At 55.3% G+C, this 19497-nt stretch overlaps 3 protein-coding genes across 10 annotated transcripts; 1 reads left to right on the top strand and 2 right to left on the bottom strand.

Annotated features, from left to right (window-relative positions):
- Positions 1-12: 12 nt before the first annotated feature.
- Nr2f6 (nuclear receptor subfamily 2 group F member 6) lies at positions 13-7944 on the top strand. 3 transcript variants are annotated; one of them, XM_055597340.1, is made up of 5 exons: positions 13-947; positions 3312-3406; positions 5604-6128; positions 6630-6760; positions 7284-7499. In XM_055597340.1, the coding sequence occupies exons 1-5, from the start codon at positions 667-669 to the stop codon at positions 7407-7409; spliced, it is 1158 nt and encodes a 385-aa protein (XP_055453315.1). In that variant the 5' UTR covers positions 13-666; the 3' UTR covers positions 7410-7499. The 3 variants fall into 3 exon arrangements, with proteins under 3 accessions (XP_055453315.1, XP_055453314.1, XP_055453313.1); XM_055597339.1 differs by lacking the exon at positions 6630-6760 and having other exon boundaries at positions 7284-7944; XM_055597338.1 differs by lacking the exon at positions 6630-6760 and having other exon boundaries at positions 7230-7944.
- Positions 7945-9006: 1062 nt separating this feature from the next.
- On the bottom strand, positions 9007-10665 carry Ocel1 (occludin/ELL domain containing 1). 3 transcript variants are annotated; one of them, XM_055597336.1, is made up of 4 exons: positions 10016-10665; positions 9541-9706; positions 9412-9465; positions 9007-9249 (listed from the first exon to the last, which is right to left on the bottom strand). In XM_055597336.1, the coding sequence occupies exons 1-4, from the start codon at positions 10222-10224 to the stop codon at positions 9121-9123; spliced, it is 558 nt and encodes a 185-aa protein (XP_055453311.1). In that variant the 5' UTR covers positions 10225-10665; the 3' UTR covers positions 9007-9120. The 3 variants fall into 3 exon arrangements, with proteins under 3 accessions (XP_055453311.1, XP_055453310.1, XP_055453312.1); XM_055597335.1 differs by having other exon boundaries at positions 9412-9706; XM_055597337.1 differs by lacking the exon at positions 9412-9465.
- Positions 10666-11593: 928 nt separating this feature from the next.
- Positions 11594-14524, bottom strand: Use1 (unconventional SNARE in the ER 1). Of its 4 annotated transcripts, none has more exons than XM_055597330.1 (8): positions 14135-14524; positions 13831-13880; positions 13676-13754; positions 13417-13569; positions 12735-12747; positions 12378-12405; positions 11950-12124; positions 11594-11789 (listed from the first exon to the last, which is right to left on the bottom strand). In XM_055597330.1, the coding sequence occupies exons 1-8, from the start codon at positions 14261-14263 to the stop codon at positions 11607-11609; spliced, it is 810 nt and encodes a 269-aa protein (XP_055453305.1). In that variant the 5' UTR covers positions 14264-14524; the 3' UTR covers positions 11594-11606. The 4 variants fall into 4 exon arrangements, with proteins under 4 accessions (XP_055453305.1, XP_055453306.1, XP_055453307.1 ...); XM_055597331.1 differs by having other exon boundaries at positions 11950-12121; XM_055597332.1 differs by having other exon boundaries at positions 13831-13923; positions 14135-14227.
- Between the last annotated feature and the right edge of the window lie 4973 nt (positions 14525-19497).

The following is a 19497-nucleotide window of genomic DNA, read 5'->3' as shown; positions in this document are numbered from 1 at the left end:
ACGGGTGTCAGGCCGGCCGCAGCGCGGGGCCGGCGGCGAGCGCCAGGGCGAGGCCGAGGCTCGGGCCCAGGCGCAGGCCCAGGCCGGCCGCGCGCGCGCTGGGCGGGGAGGGGAGCCGGGGGAGGCTGTGGGCCGCACTCCCCGCTCGGCTCTCACTCTGGACCACCGCGATTGCGGTCGGCCGTGCGCGACGTCCGGGACTCCGGGTCTCCGGCGCGCGCTCCCTCCTCCCCTCCCCCCCTCGCCACGCAACTTGCGGCCAAAGTTTCCCCCCCCGGGGTCGGGGGCGCGCGCGCGCGCTCGGATGGCGAGCCGCTAAGTTGGCCAGGGCGGCGGGGCCGGGCCATGGCCCGCGCGTCCCCACCGGGTCCCCAGGACTCCGGACCACGGGACCCGGGCGCCCCAGACTCGCGCCTCTAGCGCGCCCCCGTCGGCCGCGGGCACGCGTGGGAAAGTTGGCCTGGAACCGGCCCGACCAGTTCCTGCCTGGCGCGCGGACCGGTCGCAGGAAGTTGCCGCAAAACTTTTTCGGGGGGTGCGACCCGAGCCCCCCCTAGCGCGCGGGCTGCATGCGCACAGGGTAGCCGCGTTCCCCTCGGGTCGCTAGGCGTGCCCAGAGGGGACGGACTCGTCCCGGGGCGCCCCGGCCCCGCCGTCCCGGGGGCTATGGCCATGGTGACCGGTGGCTGGGGCGGCCCCGGAGGCGACACGAACGGCGTGGACAAGGCCGGTGGAAGCTACCCACGCGCGACCGAGGACGACTCGGCGTCGCCTCCCGGGGCGGCCAGCGACGCGGAGCCGGGTGACGAGGAGCGCCCGGGGCTGCAGGTGGACTGCGTGGTGTGCGGGGACAAGTCCAGCGGCAAGCACTACGGCGTGTTCACCTGCGAGGGCTGCAAGAGTTTCTTCAAGCGCAGCATCCGCCGCAACCTCAGCTACACCTGCCGGTGAGCCCCACGCGCGGCCACCGGGCCGGCCCGGACCTGCTCGGTCACCTTGGGCCTGACGCTGACCTTCCGCGCACCCGCATCCCCGCCCCAGGCCCTGCCCCGGTCGCGATCCGGTATACAGTTGGCGATGCATGCGTTCAGGTCACCCCTTCCCTCCCCGCAGGTGGTCTTTGCTCCTGTCCTGCTGCTCTTGAGAACAGGTTCTGCCGCGCGGGGAGGGCTCTGGGATGCTGTCAGGAGTGGGGACCCCCTTTCCAGCCCCCAGATCCCCCTTTCTCGTTGGGGCCCGTCACGCGTGCTGCCCCGCGGGAATCAGAGGTGCAAGTTGCACCGCGGGCCTGGAGGCGTCCAGGGGCCATTGTCTACGGCCGCGCGAATCGATCCGGCGCGCCCTTGGGTCAAATATCACTTCCAAAGTCGCCCCGGCACGGGCAGCTGGAGGGACGCCCGGGTGGGTGGCTCGGCCTGGCTGCCTTCGCCGGCAGCGGGGAACTGTTGTGCACGGGGGGCCTGGGCCTGTCCATCAGGGGACCACCCCGTGGACTCGGTCACCGGAAGCCGCCGCCGGAGGGCTAGCAAGGCCACCGGAATTGACCGCACCCCCAACTCCGGGGTTGGTGCAGCCTTGGGGCTCCGGGACGATCACTTAAACTTCGGGGGCCCGTGGGAGATGCTGCCTGGTGCGGACCCTCTGCCGGGCCGGCCAGGGCAAGGCCTTGCTTACGGGCTTCGGCCCGGGACAGAAAGTCTCTTGGAAAAGAGGTTGGGTGTTCAGGACAGACAGAGATTGCAGATGCCGGGCTCTGCACCTCAGGATCCAGCAGGGCCTCAGAACAGAGCAGACAGCCCCCGCTTCCCAGAGAAGTTGTAGGACCAGCGGAAAGGTCCTGGCTAGTGGGTTAGCAGGTGGAGCTGTGGGGCCTGGGATGTGGAGAATCCAGGTACTTGCTAGTGGCCGTTCAAGTGAAGGCTGCCACCATGTCAGAGTTTGGACTTGGTGAGGACCTGCCTTGCTCCCCTCCTCCAGCTGTAATTGGGCCAACCAGACTTTGGCCTCATTCTTGCGACTGGAATGAGTTGCTGGGTTTGGCTGGGTCTTTGGGGAGAGTGAAAGGTGTCTGGGGAAGGTCTTATCTGCACTGAGTTCCTTAGGACCTATGCTATATGACTTCATGTAGTTGGTGCCCTTCTCTGAGCCTTAGTGGAGCAGCAGCAGCTATCTCTAGTGGCATGAGGTCCTGGGTTGGATTGCGAAGTTAGGCACTGTGTGTCACACACAGTTCAGCTACGTGGAAGTCTGAGGGCAGCCTGGACAGCATAGTGAGGGAGCAGTGCCCCACTCCCCCATCCCCAAACAGAAACATGGCAGCCATGGGAGGAAGGCCAAGCCTTTGGGCAAAGCACACATACATGTCAGGTGAGAAAGCTGGAAGAACTTACTGCCTTTTACAGGTTTCAGTCGCTCCCAAACACAGTCGGGAAGGGAAGACAGAAGGCCTTCCCTGAGTGGAGCCAGTAGGGCTCCAGGGCCTGGCCAGTTCCAGCTGGCTGCCCTGATCCCCCAACTGTCTGGCTGCTGGCTTTGTTCTGGCTTTGCCTGAGTTCTCTCTGCCCCAGCTGGGCCCCTTCCTGGGGCCTCTGGAAGCCAAGGGTCTGGGATCTCCTAACCCTGTCTTGAGCAGGGGCTGGTTGGGGCACACACACACACCCAATCCCCAGGGACCAGCTCAGTGTCTCCTATATGGGGCAGCAACTAGTGCATGGTACAGGATCAGGCCTGGTGAAGAAGCCAGCGCCCAGCTGTGGGCCTGATTTCTGCCTCTCATTTCTACTCCATGTCTGGTGCTCCTTGGTGCCTAGATTGGACATTCCCTGAGGACTGCCCAGAGGAAGGGTCCTGGGCTTGTGGAGAACTGGGGGTGGGGTGGGGCAGGCATTCTCAGAGGGAAAAGTTCTGCTCATTCATTCCTTCTCATCACAGGCTGTAATGTTGGGGCCACACAGTGCTGTGACTCCATTTACAGCTGGCACTTAGCCTGATGGTGACCAGGTAAAATGAAAAGGATTAATTCTCCATCCTTTTGAGTTTCAAATCTGTTCTACTGTATCCTCTACCAGAAAGGGCTTCTCCATTTCTGCCCCTTTGGGAAACTTCTATTCATCCTTCACAACCCATTTCTAAGGTGACCCCCTTGTGTGCTGTCCTTCAACACCCATTGTCATCCAATTGCCCAGTTCCAAGTTAGGGAACCGAATCCCCACAGAGTGCTTTTGGGGCTAGCATTACAGACTAGGGAACTCCCACTGGTGTCTCTCAAGGGTTTACAGGTGTATCACCATGAGCCCTGGCTGTGTCTCCAGGTCCAACCGTGACTGTCAGATTGATCAGCATCACCGGAACCAGTGTCAGTATTGTCGCCTCAAGAAGTGCTTCCGAGTGGGCATGCGCAAGGAGGGTGAGTAGCCATGGGATTGGCTGGGGTCCCCGGAGTGGTCCAGCTAGGATACCAGATGCCTGGTTGTGGGATGCAGCCACTGAGCTTTCCCCAGGCTCTACCTGACCTTAGAGGGCATCTCCTTGCCCTTTTCTTTTTTGTCTTTGGTTTGTTTTGTTGTTGTTTTGTTTTTTTGAAACAGCATTTCTCTGTGTTGCCCTGGAACTCACTTTGTAGACCAGGCTGATCTCAAACTCACAGAGATCCATCTGCCTCTGCCTCCCAAGTGCTAGGATTAAAGACTTGCCCCACCATGCTCAGCTTCCTCGACCTTTTCTTTTGGTGACCTCCTCCTCCCTTTCTGGCCTGGGATTTTTTTTTTTTTTTTTAAATTGTTTACTCTCTGCTCTGTGTGTTTGCTGAAGGCAGGACTCAGCCAGATTATAGCCAAAGGGTGCCCAGACACACTGGGCAGCTGGACCTCAGATCCCGTCAGGCACCTCCAGAATCCAAGTGCAACGTGGGGGCAGCCACTCAGCCCTGAGGGTTGGGAGCCTGGGCTGGTGGCAAAGGGGAGGCTGTCTGGAGCTGTCTGACACTGGTCACTTTCCTGTGAGCTTCTTAGGACCTGAGTATGCCCACTGCTTATGATCTGCTTCAGACTTGAGAGCCACAGTGAGGCAGGCTTGTCACCCCAGCACCTCTGAGACCAAGGCAGGAGGATATCCAGTTTGAAGTCAACTCAGCTACATAGCAAAACCTCATTAGAACAAAACAACACACATGGACATGTACATGCACATACAAGTTTGTACACAAAACATACTCACATGCTCACGAGGTGCGCACACACACATGCATGCAACAAAACAACAAACAAAAAAAAACCTTATTTGATGACTTTCTCTGATCCCTTTAACTTTGATGGTGACTCCTGCCCTGTCCTTGCCCAACCTGGATTTTTTGTCTCAACTTACCTGTTTGATGGGAAGTCTTGACAGTCTCTAATCAGCCTGTGATCACCAGCCTTCCTTCACAGGACTCTGGCTCCAGCTGCCTTTGTACTCAGGGCCTTTGCACAGCTGGTCCTCCTTCCAAGTGTGGGCCTGGTGCCTCCCCCACCTCCTTTAACACTTGCTTGCTCTATGTCTGCCTCACTCTGAAACTGACACCGCTCACCTATTCCAGGGCCTGGTACGCAGTAGGTGTTCAGCAGATGGCTCCTGGCTGGAATTACTGTGCACCCAGCCTTTCACACCCGACAGACACTATTGGAAGCAAAGTTGTTTAGGTTTTGGAGTAGCGTAGTGGTCACCTGCTGGGTTTGGCCTGTGAGGAAACAAGCATGGACAGACAGTGAGGATGTGTGCTGACACTTGAATTCCAGCCGTCTAGACTGGGTGGAGGGGAGAGGCAGGATTTTGAGATGGGGAACATTCTGGGCAAAGGCCCTGGAATAGGAACAGGGCTGGATAAGGGCGCCATGAAGAGAGTGGCAGTTCCCATTCTGTGAACATTTGGGGCCTTATCAGTTGCAGCTGTTGGCCAGTGGCTCCCCACTTCTCTGATATTGGCCTCTTTTGTCCCCGACATCCCTGCTTCTGGCTTCCCCTGGGTTAGCCTGGAGTTCACCCACCAGTGAGACAGGTGTCAGCTCATTAAAGCACACTCATTAGCGGCCTCCTGGCTTCCTGCCCAGGCTGTCTTCCCTATGCTAAAATGTCTTGGGGAGCCAACCTGTATTCCTCTGTGCCTCAGTTTACTTTCACCTCATCTGTAACTGAGGGCTCAGATAAGCATTGGATTTTTTTTTCAGTTATTTTTGAAACAGGATCTCATGTGGCCTCAAACTTACTTTGTGCTGGAGCTTGGCCATTCTGCCTCCGTGCTTCAGGGCTGGGGTGAAGGGCATGCACCACCTCGGGCACAGCTAACAAGGGCAGTACCTGCACTTAGGGACCACTACCATACCGCGTCAGCGATGTATTCCCTGGGAACTGCTGGGAGTCCTGGGAGAGGCGGGGGTTGGGGGGCAGATCCGGAATCCCCAGTGATTGACAGATGTGGCCTCCAGGTTGCAAGAGAAGGGAAACCTGGGGGGCTGGGCGTCTGGGCTGGGTGGCCAGTGCGCGCCTGGTCCCCTGTGCGGGCACACGGGGTAGGGATGGCCGTCCCACGCCGGTGCTTGAGCTTGACGCCGCCCCATCTCCCTCCGCAGCCGTGCAGCGCGGCCGCATCCCTCACGCGCTCCCGGGCCCTGCAGCCTGCAGCCCCCCAGGCGCGGCGGGCATCGAGCCATTCGCTGGGCCACCGGTGTCCGAGCTGATCGCGCAGCTGCTGCGCGCCGAGCCCTACCCCGCGGCCGGCCGCTTCGGCGGCGGCGGTGCGGTGCTGGGCATCGACAACGTGTGCGAGCTGGCAGCGCGCCTGCTGTTCAGCACGGTCGAGTGGGCCCGCCACGCACCCTTCTTCCCGGAGCTGCCGGCCGCCGACCAGGTGGCGCTGCTGCGGCTCAGCTGGAGCGAGCTGTTCGTGCTGAATGCGGCACAGGCGGCGCTGCCGCTGCACACGGCTCCGCTGCTGGCAGCCGCGGGGCTGCACGCTGCACCCATGGCCGCGGAGCGCGCCGTGGCCTTCATGGACCAGGTGCGCGCCTTCCAGGAGCAGGTGGACAAGCTGGGCCGTCTGCAGGTGGACGCTGCCGAGTACGGCTGCCTCAAGGCCATCGCTCTCTTCACGCCCGGTGAGCAGCCCGCCCCGCCAAAGCCCCCCACCCCCACCCCGACACCTCTTGGGCAGGCCACGTCCCAAGCAGCCCACTCCCAGGACAAGCCACCCCAACCCAAGCCACGTGGCAGCCAGGGCCATGCCCTCAGGCTGACCACACCCATAGCCCAGATACTGTGCCTACTCAGCCTCAGATACCCAGGCCCTCCCCAACATATGCCTGTGGCAGGCCACACACCACAGGCCCAGGCCATGCCCTTCCCTCTCCAAGCAACCTGGGCTAGTCCTCCGCCAGACTCTGCCTCAGGTCACACCCTTTTGACACAGGTAGCTGCCCAGCCACACTCTGGCCTGACACTGTTCCAGACAATGCTCTAAGCTGTTTAAGGCCTAGTTCTACAGTGCCTTCAGTGCCACACCCCTGGATGGAGGACACATAATCACCCTAGGCTTCATCCCAGGCCACACCTCTAGGCCACTCCCATGACTTGCCTTTTTTTTTTTTTTTTTTTTTAAGATTTATTTATTATGTATACAGTGTTGTGTCTCCATGTACGCCAGAAGAGGGCACCAGATCTCATTATAGATGGTTGTGAGCCACCATGTGGTTGCTGGGAATTGAACTCAGGACCTTTGGAAAAGCAGCCAGTGAGTGCTCTTAACCTCTGAGGCATCTCTCCAGCCCCATGACTTGGCTTTGCTGTGGTGGGGGAGGAGAGTGTGCAACTTCTTAGACGGGACCTCTAACTCTGGTCCCCAGGGCCTCATCTACTGGTGGTGTAGTGCAGGCTGAGGCAATAGGCTAGCGAGTTCCAGGACAGTATGGACTAGAGATGCAGACCTTGTCTAATCCCCACCTGAAAAAGCAAAAGGGATGTATGTCTGTGCACTAGTGGTGAGGTGGCTGAAGGGGACCTTTCCCACAAAGTGAAGCCAGTTAGTAGTGAGCCCCTCACAGGGTGGGGCTGAACCTCTCAGCACCTCCCTTCTGGTGGGCTCAGAGAGTTCTGCATTGGGTGCAGTTCTCCTGGTTCTACATTGCCTGTCTGTGCTATCTATCCCATTTGTAGCCATCTCTGCTCACGCCCACCTTCATCCCTACCCCTCTCCCCTGCAGGCCACTCTCCCTGCTTTCCAAAACGTGACTGTCTTTGGTCCCTGCTTCCTGCAGATGCCTGTGGCCTTTCTGACCCAGCCCATGTGGAGAGCCTGCAGGAGAAGGCACAGGTGGCCCTCACGGAGTACGTGCGTGCCCAGTACCCATCCCAGCCCCAGCGCTTTGGGCGCCTGTTGCTGAGGCTCCCAGCCTTGCGTGCTGTGCCTGCATCCCTCATCTCCCAGCTCTTCTTCATGCGCCTGGTGGGCAAGACACCCATCGAGACGCTCATCCGGGACATGCTACTGTCAGGGAGCACCTTCAACTGGCCCTATGGCTCGGGCTAGTAATGGACATGCATAGATCCTGGGACCTTGCAGGGACCCTGGGGATTTGGTCCCCAGCTTCTTTCCTGAGGCTGATTTCTTTTTTTTAAGACTGTGAAATGTTTCTCTGTTTTGTTTTTTAAATAATCATGAAACAAACCAAAAAAAAATTTTTTTGATCTCCTAGGTCCTAGCCTTGTCTTCCTGGCGGCTCCTGGTCAGGGTGGGGCTGAGGGTCTGGAGCCAGCATGGTGGTGCCTCTGGTGTGATAGGTATGGGCCTAATATCTGGAAGGACCACTGAAGCTGGGCAGGGGTACTATGGGCCATGGGGTCCCCTGGATACATGGCTGTGGTAGGCACTATGGGATAATGAAATCATGGCCAATAATAAAGATATTCCCCTACTTGCTCAGCCTCCGTTTTCTTCTGCAATGCTGAGAAGGTAGCCCCAGAGCCTGGCCTGTCTCCTGTGAGAAATAACCCTGGTAGAGGCTTTCCCAAGATATCATTGTACTTGCTGGATCAAGCCTGGAACTCTTGGATGCTTTCAGGTTCATGAGGTCAAGGTACCTTTTCTGTTGGGTCAGTTCAGTTTTGTCTCAAGTAACATAAACCATCATTTCTGAAGTTGTCACAAGAAAGTGGGGACAGACTTTGGAATGTGAATTTAACCAAGTTGATGTCTCATGATCAAAGATGAGGGGTGCAAGCCCAGTGGTGGTGGCACACGCCTATAATCCCAGCACAAGAGGATCTCTGAGTTTGAGGCCAGCCTGGTCTACAAAGCGAGTCCAGGACAGCCAGGGCTACACAGAGACCCCGTCTCCAAAAAAAAAAAAAAAAAAAGACTGAGAAGTACCAAGGACAAGGAATTAGGGCCAGCTTTCCAGCTTTGGAGTGGGATTAGTGCCACATCTATACTTGGCACGCCCACGACCTGTGCTCAGTCCACAGCTGATGTGCTTTTCCTACAAAACTCCACACTTGTGGCCTCTCTGTTGGAAGACATGTCAATTTCCCAGATTTTTAACTTCCCTGGTTTTTACCTCTCCAGGACCAGAGTAACTGGACTGCTGGCTTGCAACTGGCTCTTAACCTCTGTGGCTCGGGTTGGCATCTCCAGGACACCGCCTGTGCAGCACTGAGCCAAGGCCAGTCAAAGTGAGGACCTATGTGGAGTGAAAGGGACCAGGGTTTCCTCAAGTGCACCCCCGTAGACAGGTCCCAAGCATTGGCCCTATATGACACATACACCCCCACCCCCGGCCCATCAAATCACTTACAGAAATGACTAGGAGGGACAAACAGCCTGTGTAGGCTGTCCCCAACACATGTCTTCTGCCCCTGTCCCCCAGGATACTGAAATCTATACCATCACTCCCCCACCTGGGACCTTGGACTGGTCCTTGTTTCTGAACCTCGTTTTCCCCTCTGTGAAATGGAGGAATGCTTTTAGGCAGCTGCACACAGTAGATGTCTAATCCATGTTTATTCTCTGGGGTTCTCAACGGGACTTGCTCCCCCTGGAAGAACTGGGGTGCGGTTCCCCATGGGAGGAGGCACCAGCCACTATCTCCAAGACACTCAGAAGAACACGGAGTCCTCACTGCCGCTGTCCCCTTGGTCATCAAATTTTCGGATCTGGGCCTTGAGGTGCCTCAGTTTACCCTCCAGGTATTGACAGCGAGCCTGCTTCTCTAGGAAGCCAGGATCCTAGGGGAACAAGAGTTCAGAAAGTTCTCCTGGCACTCTAGCCCGAAGCCCTCACCCTGTTCAGCTCTTTTCTTTATAAACCTCAGCTTTCATTACAGGGTCTCAACCTCAGAACAATACCAGACAGTACAGGCAGCGTCGCAAACAAAGCTGTGGACTCACCACCCGCTTCTTCTCCAATTCTCTCCTGACACGAGCTGCCACTCGAGCCTCCTTCTGAAAGGGCAAGGAGGGGAGGGGGCTCAGAAGGGCAGAGGAAGGCCACCATGCACATGGGGCCCCGGGGCTGACCTGGCTTCGCGGTGGGGGCAGCGACAGTAGCAGGGCCTCCAGCTGCTGCAGCTTGGCCTGCGAGGCCCCCACATCCCGCTGGAGCTCCGAGAACTCCGAGTACTGGTCCTGGAACACAGCAGCATAGCGGCTCCGGGCCCTCCGGCTGCTCACTGGAGGGTACTTCCTGCCAGGTCGGAAGGGGTCAGTGCGTGGGCGGAAGGCCTTTCCACTCCATCCTGGCAATCAGCTTTTCTTTGCCCATGTTGGGACCCCAACAAAAATGACTTCTTTCACCACCCCCATTTCCTAACTTCATAAGCGCTTGGCCCCACAAAGCCAAGCCTCTTCCTGGTTCCCAGGATTAAGAAGCATGAAGGAACACGGGGTTGGTGACTCCAGGAGGCTGAGACAGGAGGATCATGACTTCACAGGCTGTCTTGAGCTACACGGCCAGACCTGTTCTTAAAACAAAAAGCCACGAGGGGACACTCACAGTTCGTAGTCGGGCACTGTGCTAGGGCGAGGTCCAAGGTCCCTGAGAGGCTTCTCTGAGTGCAGCGGGGACAGGGGGCGCAGTTCATCCGCAAAAACGATCTTCTTGGTCCTCGTGCGGAGCTCTCCCGGCCAGGACTGGCACTGCGGCCGGCGGGCGCGGGGCTCGGGGCCGGGCAGGGTGGGCGGCGGGGGCTCCCGGGAGGGCATGCGTGGGGCCGCCGCGCTCGAGTGCCCCCGGACGGCGGGGCCTGGACGCCAGGGTGGGCCGGCCCGAGGAGCGCGCCTGGAGGCGGGGACCGCGGGCACATAGGAGCGCGGTTGGCTTCCCGCACAACCCAGACTCCGCCCCTTGACTGCGGACTAGGAAAGAGGGCGCTGAAGAGCCGCCGTGGCGTCACTGCGCCGTCTTTTGCATGAAGGCACGAGACCGGATGGCCGCGCAGCGTAGCCCCCGCCTCAGATCCTGGACGTCACGGTGACCCTGGACCGGGTCGACCCCCGCGCCTCCTGCCGGGCGCAGCGCAAAGTCGCCGCCAGCGGCGTCCCAGCCCTCGCTCGCCCGAGGGCCTTCTGGCCGTCCCGCTCGTGGTCGCCTGTCCGGGCTAGCCTGCCGCCGGGATCGCAGCCGCGTAGAAACTGCGGGTGGAACGGCTGGCGCGGGTGATCGGCCGTCGGGGCGGGCTCTGCGGGCGGGGCCTGCGGCAAGGGCTCCACGCCTAGCCTGGAATCGGCCCTCCAGGGGCGCTGCTGCCCTCCTCACCTTCACCAGGCTACTTGTTGGAAAGAGCGGCCGTTTTACCAGCTTGACGTTGTTTAGTAACTATCAAAAAATGTTTGTGGCTGTATGCATACGCAGAGACCAGCAGTTCCTTAATGCTTCCCGCTTTGCTAGGCTGGCTGGGCAGCGACCTCCGGGTAGATGTGCCTGTCTCTCCTAGCACTGGGATCATGCTCCCCACCCCAGGCAACTTAGATGAGGACTGAGATTCTGCAGCTTGGGCACCAATCTTACTCTAGTCTTCTCCCCTCCCCTAAAGGCGTAGACTTTGATTAGGTTAACTGTGTGCTTGTGAGTGCAGCTGCCCAAAGACAGAGCTGTCAGCTTCCCTGGAGCTGGAGTTACAGTCAGTGTACTCATTATTAAATAGAACTTTTCGTTTGCTTTTTGTCCCCCTATTCTGACGGCATTTAATTTATGCTCTGGGGTGGAACTCAAGTTGCCAGGCTTTGTGGCAAGTGCCATTATTGGCTGAACCATCTAACAAGCATGTTACCTCAGCTGCCCTACCATTTTCTAAGGTAACCTGCCTGCCTCTGCCTCCCTAGGGCTCAGATGCAGTGTGGCCACCACTGTGGACTTCCACTGCTTTCCCAGGCAGGTCTTAGTCTTTCTTCCCCCGTTTTTGAGACCTGGTACAGGCTTCCCTGGGACTCTCACGCTCTGGAGCACTGAGCCAGAGCACTGAGCCAGAGCACCGAGCAGAGGCTAACGGCTGACTTCCAGATAGAAGGCATGCTGGCCCATACTACCCTGCAACCCAGGCTCCCCACCCACGGGCACTGAAGGCACATGAGCTGGTGGGCGGACTTTATTTAAGCCTGGGCATGATTCGGATAAACAAGATCATGCTAATGAACACGAAGCATACGACGATAAGCATGGCCCACAGCAGCCAGTTCACAGACTTCTGTGCGTGCTGCTCCAGCCGCTCAGACTCCATCTTCAGCTTCTCCAGGTTCTGGTCGGCCATCTTGAGTGAGTGTGACAGGGTCTGTGGGAGAAGCAGGGACTTCATCAACAAGACTGAGACCAAATATGACCTGTCCTGAGTGGCCTGTGGTTTTCTGCCCCTTGCTGACTGCTATGCATGCATCAGATACCGCCACCTTGGGCTTTACCGTACTCCTGCAGAGGCTGCAGTGTTGCCATACCTGGTTGTCCTTCTTGATGACACTCTGGGCAGCCAGTGTGTTGGTCTTGAGGCTGCGGGCCAGGCCGAGCATCTCTTCAGCCAGCTTTTCCTGGAGGCCCTGGTGCCTCTGGAGGACGAGGTCCAGCTCAGACGCTGACTGCTTCTCATCTGCAGACCTGGGCTCCTTCGCTCTGCTGACCCCACATTTGTGGGTAGCCAGGAGTAACATGTAGATACAGACACCCATGTGGTACCTTCCCAAAGATCCCAGGGGCCGTGGCACCACCCTCAGTTCTGCTTGGGACTGTTTCCCTTGCTCTTTCACACGCCAGGAACAGAGCCCCAGAAAGGATGTCCAGTGGGCAGCTGGTCCTTATAAGCACCTCAGGGGCCCCACTTCATCCTGCTTTTTTCCCTGCCCTGTCCTTCAATGGCTGAGATACTCACACTCGCTTCCTCATGTCCATCTCCAGCTCTGGAAGCAAAAGGAAGACGGTTGGTTTCCTGTTTCCAAACTCTTGACCTTGACTGTGCTGTCTGCTACCCAAAATGTTTGGGTAGCTTTTGAACTGCTGTCCACTGGACTCTTTCCTATCCCCAAGGTCCCAGGTTCCTCCCAGTGGCCTAGCAGTGTGCTGGGGTGCTGTCCCTTCTAGGGACCGTGTTCTCTTAGTCTCTCCTCAGGCATGACTAAAGATGACCCTCGGTGACCCTCTTCCTGGACTAGGAAAGATCAAGGGAGCCAGGCAGGCACAAGGGCTGTGGCACAGGAGGGACAGTCAAATCCTGTTGAGCATGACTCACCTGCAGAAGATTCCTGTGGGGAGAAGGGAGAGACATGAGAAACTATGCACATTTATGTCTTCCCCAAATCTCTTTCTGCTCTGGGGTGACCCATATAAAGCTCTCTGAAGGATAGTCCTTATCCTTTTGGAAAGAAACTCACCCAAATGCTGCTCTGGGGCCAACTCTGGAGCTTTAACCAGACATGATCCATTTTTGTTTTCTATTTATATGTTTTGAGGTTTTGTTTGTTATTTATTTCTTGACACAGGGTTTCTCGGTGTATCCCTGGCTGTCCTGGATTCGATTTGTAGACCAGGCTGGCCTTGAACTTACTGAGATCCACCTGCCTCTGCCTCCCTAAGTGCTGTAATTACAGGCATGTGCCACCACACCCAGCTTGTTTGTTTGTCTTTTGATACAGGGTCTCACGATGTAATCCTGGCTAGCCTGGAAATTACTCTGTAGACCAGGCTAGCCTCAAACCCACAGAGATCCTCCTGCCTCTGCCTATCAAGTGCTGGGATTAAAAGCGTGTGCCACCACTGTCCAGCCAAACTACCATTCCTTTAGCAGTCACGAGCACAGTGCCTTCTCTGGGGAAGCCTTGTCTACGGGCCCTCTTGGTCCCTGGTCCTATTTTTCTTTTCTGTGGCTATCCTGAGGTTGGTCCCACAGACAAGGACAAAGGAGGGAAGCATACCATGCCCAGCAGCTCACTCCGCATCTCACTGGTGTACCGTGCCCGAGACTGCAAATGCACAGTCTTAGTGGCAGGCACCCGCTCCCTGGCTGTGGTGGGCACTCGGCCAGGGGCCAGGAACTGGTTAGCTAGAGCCTTCTCAGAGGAGGAGGTCTAAGGAGACATGGGAAGGGGAAGATGAGTCACTGGAGGGCTGTGTCTTGGTCCTGGGAGCCGTAGGGGCCCGAGTGAGGTGCGAGGGTTAGGAGGGCAGGCTCACCAACTTCTCAGCCTGCAGCATGCCCTTCAGAAAGTCCACCTTGCGGGAGTACTCACTGATCACTTCGGAGGCGGGTTTGCTGAAAGGCAGCAAGAGGAAGTCAATCTGCCGCAGTGACTGCGTCGGGGGAGACGTCTCAGTGCCCCCATACTCACCTTGCTTGGACTTTCAGAGCCTGCAGCATGTCTTCTAAGGCACCCACATACTGGGAGGGAAGGTAGGGTGTCAGCCAGGTCAGGGCCACAAGGCTTGATGGCAGGAGTCACAGCAGAGAGAGGAGTGGGAAAAGAGGGACCAGGAGAGGGGCCCGGGCCCGGAATAGGGTGCTAAAGGAAAGCCCTAGGAACTGAGAAAGCGTGGCCTGAGCATGAAGGGGAAAGGACCTATGCAACGAGGGGCGGGGCCGGACCTATGCAAAGAGGGGCTAGAGGCCTCAGCGGTGGCATGGGATTCCCTCACCTTCTCCAGACGCCACTCATTCAGTTCTCGTTTTTCTGCCGCCATCGACTCGCACCGACAGAGCAGCCGCACCAGGTTTAACTCCAGCCGAGACGTTGCCAGCGGGCAGGCCCCTTCCGCCTGCGCCATCTTAGAAAAGGGCGGAAGTGTCTGCGTGGGGTCTTATTTTCGGACGGCCGTCCCTCCCCTCCGAGGTCCGCTCCGCTACGCTTGGGCAGAAGTGGCATTTTATTTAGAGCCGCAGTATATTCAAGAGTAAGCCGTTTTCTTCCCTGGGGAGCACCTTTCTAAAGTCATAGTTTTGTTTCTTGGCCTATTTTCGATTTTTGAGGCAAAGTCTCTGTAACCCATTCGGTCCTGGAACTGCCGACCACGTCCGGGAGCATTGGTTGGCTGGACCGGAAAGACCGATACGTAAAGCGATCCTTACGTTCCGCTCGCTCGTGAAGCTTTCCCTATCTCACTGCGCATGTCTTCCACGGCTAGGTCACGCGCTCCGCTTTCTCCTCGGGCGGGAGCCCTGGCCTGAGGTTTACGCGACCCTGCAGGATGACGTGCCAGGGTGGCGCTCCCATCCGACAGACCTGCTGGTTTACAGCCCTGGCCGTCTGCATCCTGAGGTCTCACCTGGCCGTTTCCATTCTGTAATAAATCATGTGTTACGATCTATAACGATGATGAGGGTTGCACCTGGCGGGCCCATGTCAAGGTGCACACCTCCACCCCCAGGAATTTACGCGTTTGGTATAAGGAAGTTTATTGGGAATTGGGGAAAGGGAGGAGGGCCTGGGGAAGGTGTAGAAAGTGAGTGGACCATGAGGGAGGGGTTGGAGTTGGGACACTGCAGAGAAAGAACCCGGAAGAGAGAGAGACAGTGAGAGTGAGTCTAGGGTTTCACAACAACCTGTGACTCCAGATTAACAGCATCTGACACTGGCCTCCTCAGCCGTTTTCACATGCACCCACCCACACACAAACGTATACGTTTTAACACAGTGTGTCCCCCGCCTTTAATACCGGCACTCGGGAGGCAGAAGCAGATGGATCTCGGTGAGTTCCAGAACAGCCAGAGATACACAGAGAAACCCTGTCTCAAATGAGTTATTTAAGGAGGCTGGACAGATGGCTCAGTGGTTAAGCGCACTGTCTGTTCTTCCAAAAGTCCTGATTCCAATTCCCAACAACATAGATAATCTTAAAAACAAACAAAGAGGAAAAAAAAAAACAAAAAACAAAAACAAACAGGCTGGAGAGATGGCTCAGGGGTTAAGAACACTGGCTACTCTTTCAAAGGACCCAGATTCAAATCCCAGGACCCACATGGCAGCTCACAACTGTCTAATTCCAGAGGATCTGACACACTTAACCACCTACATGGAGACAGAACACCAATGTAAACAACGACAACAACAAAACTTTAAATCTTAGAAAAACAAAAATGATATTGGATCCCCTGGCAATGGGGTTATGATTGTGACGGTCATGTGCTGGGAGCTGAGACTTGGTCTTCATGGTGGTTTTGTTCTGGTGTAAGAATAACGACACAAACCACTCAGACTCCAGTCTCAGGTAGGTATGGATGGTTTATTGAAATGCCTTTTCCAAGCTGATTGATCAGGACCACAGTAAGGACTCAGGGAGCCTACTGTGACATCTACAAATTCTCACAGCTGGGTTTTTATAGAAAGAACCAAATGCAAAAGACATGGGGAGGGCAGTAACGCATTTTGGCTAACCATACAAAGCAATATTTCATTTTTTGCTAACTAGACAATTATCAGCTAAACTTTAAGTTGATTGGTCCTAAGTGAGGCAGGGCTCACGGTCTTCTAGAGTACATCCAAAGTGTAGCCAGGTGTGTAGCCATATGAATAGATAACAAAGTACGAGTTATAACATTATTGAATCATAAGGTCAGCTATGAACAACTGCTTCCAGAAAGCAGAGTTGAAAAGTTTAAAAATTTGAACTTAATTTCACCTTAGAAACAAAATGAAAGCTGATACAAAGATGGCTGCAGCTTTCTCTCAAATAGCAGGCTACAACAGCTTGAAAATGCCCTTCATAGAGAGCCATAGGGCCTGGCACTATTAGGAGGTGTGGCCTTGCTAGAGGAAGTGTGTCACTAGGGGTGGGCTTTGAGTTTTTGGTTTTATTTTCAAGACAGGCTTTCTCTGTGTAACCCTGGCTGTCCTGGAACTCGCTCTGTAGACCAGGCTGGCCTGGAACACACAGACTCTGCCTCCCAAGTGCTGGATTTAAAGGTGTGTATTACACCACCGGCCAGCAGGCATTGAGGTCTTAAAAGCTCAAACTAGGCCTCCAGGCTTCCAGTTCTTCTGCCTGCTGATCCAGATGTTGAGTTCTCAGCCTGTGTGCCACCATGCTTTTGCCAGGACAATAATGGACTAAACCCTGGAACTTTAAGCCGGCAGCAATTAAATGTTTTCTTTTGTAAGAGTTGCTGTGATCATAGTGTCTCTTCACAGCAATGGAAACCCTTGGGAAGCAAAGCAACTCCAGCAGCCATTCCCAGCCTGGCCAAAGGGGGTGAAGCAGGACCTACCGGTACGGACTGGCATGGAACATCCTGGCCACAAATCCTCCCCAGCTATCTAAGTGGGTCCTTCTGTTCCTTTTCGAAGGTGACAGCCTCCTCTCCATCTCTATGATGTGGTAGCACTGGGTCCCGTAAAAAGGCTTAAGCAGCCAGTTTTATATGTGTGACAGGGTCTCACTATGCAGTCCTGGAACTCGTTACATAAACCAGGCTGGCTTCGAACTCACTGTTGCGATGGCTTGCCTCTGCCTCTGGAGTGTTACCACTGCCATGACCGGCTTTCTTATTTTGAGACAAGGTCCACATATGTAGCTATCCTAGTTTGTCAACTTGACATAAGCTAGAGCCATCACAGTGGGGAGCCTCTATTTAGACAATGTCTCCATATGATCCAACTATAAACAAGCCTGTGGGCATTTTTTTGTTTTGTTTGTTTTGAGACAGGGTTTCTCTGTGCAGTTCTGGCTGTCCTAGAACTCACTCACTCTGTTGACCAGGCTGGCCTCAAACCTGGAGATCCTTCTGCATGCTAGGATTAAAGGTGTGAGCCACCACTGGCTGGCTGTAGGCATTTTCTTAGTGATTCATGAGGAAGGGTCCAGCCCATGGTGGGTGGTGCCATCCCTGGGCTGGTGGTCCTGCATTCTATAAGGTAGCAGGCTGAGGAAGTAATGAGGAGCAAGCCAGTAAGCTTGGCCTCAGCATTAGCTCCTGCCCTGCTTGATTTCCTTTCCTGACTTCCTTCAGGGATGAACAGTTGCGTGGAAACATAAGCTAGAGAAAGAAACCCTGTCCTCTCAAGTTACTTTTCTTCCCATGGTGTTTCATGACAGTGGACCAGGCAGGCTGTGAACTCGGAGACCAGGGATTCTAGGTGTGGTCTTCATCTCACCAACCTCACCAATCTCACAGGATCAGTGGTCTTCATCTCACCAACCTCACCAATCTCACAGGATCAGTCACTTTGGAAACAAGGCCCTGGGCATGTCCCTGACAGATGGCTTAGATTAGGTTAAGTGACCATCCAGCTGTGATACTTTCCCTCTTAACATGGATTGGACTGCACACTTGAATTACAAGCCCAAACAAACCATTCCTGAAGTGCTTTTGTTAACAGGAATTTTCCACAGCAATGAGAAGTGGCTGATGTAACAGTCTGTCACTTGCCAGGCTTCTCTTCTGGACATCTTTGTACAGATGGTGGAACAGCTAACAGAAGAGGAGGCAGGGCAGGGCAGGGCAGGGCAGGGGTTGAAGAGATGGAGAGAAGGCTCAGGAGGCAGTTGTATTCACAGCAACACCAGACTCACAAACATCTGTAACTCCAGCTCAAGGGAATTCAGTGCCATCTTGCGTGGTCAACAGCAAGTGTGTGTGTCACATACACAATTAAGAGAAATCTGAAAAGTTTCAAGGTGGCGGGAAAAAGAACAGATGAGAAATATGAACTGTCAACAGTCCAAAGGCTCCTGACAGCTGAGGCCTGTGCAGGTGCCACTGACGACAACTGTACACACTGCCAGCATCAGCAGTAAAGCAAAGAGCAAGAGGCCTCCAGCCTGGCTGGCCAGGGCAGTGCTTCTCAATCGGTGGGTCACAACCACCTAAAACCATCGGAAAAGTTATTTACATTATGATTCATAACAGTAGCAAAAGCACAGTTATGAAGAGTAGCAACGTAAGTAATTTTATGGTTGGGGTCAGCACAACATGAACTGTATTAAAGGGTTACAGCATTGGGAATGTTGAGAAACACTGTGCTAGAACCAACAGCCTTTAAAATCTAGAACAGTAAGTCCTGGGTGGTTTGGGGACTTGAGCTGTGAGCTTCTGGATGGGCCAGTCTAGCTAGCCTGTGCCCAAGTACTCATGAACCTTATAGGAAACACGTGACATGGACTTTTTGCAACATGGTTTAATATAGACCAGGTTAGCTTTCAGCTCCTGAACTTTTTTGTTTTTCTGTGTAGCCCTGGCTGTCCTGGACTTGCTTTGTAGACCAGGCTACAAAGGCAGATCTTGAACTCACAGATATCTGACTGCCTCTGCCTCCCTCCCTGAGTGCTAGGATTAAAGGCATGTGCCACCACACCCATATATATGTATGTATGTATGTATGTATGTATGTATGTATGTATGTATGTATGTGTGTCTGTTTTATATATATGAGTATATTGCCTGCATGTACATCTCACACCAGAAAACACATCAGATAGTTGTGAGCTGTCATGTGGTTGATAGGAATGGAACTCAGGATGTTCAGAAGAGCAGTGAGTGCTCTTAACCACTGAGCCACCTCTCCAGCTTCAACTCCTGATCTGCCTGTTACAGACAGCTGTGAGGCCCCATGTTGGTGCTGGGAACGAAACCATGTCTTGTGTAAGAGCTCTTAGCAGCCACACCATCCCTCCAGCTCCTGCTCTGCCTGAGACTCCTCACTTGGGGGCAGATGGGGAATTTGTCACTGCTCAGTCATTTTCAATTTCAGGATATGGATGCCCAGCCTGTATGGCCTCTGCAGGCACAAACTGCTGACACCCAGGCGCCAGAGCGGAGGCAGCACCTCTGCGTAGAGTAAAGTCTGAGTGGGCCCTTTTCTTTTTCTCTTCACGCAGAGCCTTCCTCTGCAGCCCAAGCTAGCCAGAAGCTCCTGCTTCAGCTCCCAGGTGCATCCTGGGCTAACGGCAGCTCTTGCTTCATTCCTGACTCCAGGAGGGACAACTCAGGCAGTGCTGGCTAGGAGCTCAGACAGGACATCTGCCTCCCCAACTCCCCCAGGTAGTGCTAGCAGCAAGGCCACACC

This window comes from Psammomys obesus, unplaced genomic scaffold (assembly GCF_907164565.1).
Source record: "Psammomys obesus unplaced genomic scaffold, mPsaObe1.curated_primary_1811, whole genome shotgun sequence".
Classification (NCBI taxonomy): domain Eukaryota; kingdom Metazoa; phylum Chordata; class Mammalia; order Rodentia; family Muridae; genus Psammomys; species Psammomys obesus.
Note: the sequence above shows the minus strand (reverse complement) of the source record. Positions and strands in the feature narration are given on the sequence as shown.

Coding starts and splice junctions, on each gene's coding strand:
- Use1 (XM_055597330.1), bottom strand. CDS start 14,263: ATGGCGCAGGCGGAAGGGGCCTGCCCGCTGGCAACGTCTCGGCTGGAG. Junction 13,881..14,134: donor ATGAGTGGCGTCTGGAGAAG/GTGAGGGAATCC, acceptor CTTCCCTCCCAG/TATGTGGGTGCCTTAGAAGA. Junction 11,790..11,949: donor TCATCAAGAAGGACAACCAG/GTATGGCAACAC, acceptor CTTCTCCCACAG/ACCCTGTCACACTCACTCAA.
- Ocel1 (XM_055597335.1), bottom strand. CDS start 10,224: ATGCCCTCCCGGGAGCCCCCGCCGCCCACCCTGCCCGGCCCCGAGCCC. Junction 9,707..10,015: donor ACAGTGCCCGACTACGAACT/GTGAGTGTCCCC, acceptor CCGACCTGGCAG/GAAGTACCCTCCAGTGAGCA. Junction 9,250..9,411: donor AATTGGAGAAGAAGCGGGTG/GTGAGTCCACAG, acceptor TTGTTCCCCTAG/GATCCTGGCTTCCTAGAGAA.
- Nr2f6 (XM_055597338.1), top strand. CDS start 667: ATGGCCATGGTGACCGGTGGCTGGGGCGGCCCCGGAGGCGACACGAAC. Junction 948..3,311: donor AACCTCAGCTACACCTGCCG/GTGAGCCCCACG, acceptor CTGTGTCTCCAG/GTCCAACCGTGACTGTCAGA. Junction 3,407..5,603: donor AGTGGGCATGCGCAAGGAGG/GTGAGTAGCCAT, acceptor CTCCCTCCGCAG/CCGTGCAGCGCGGCCGCATC.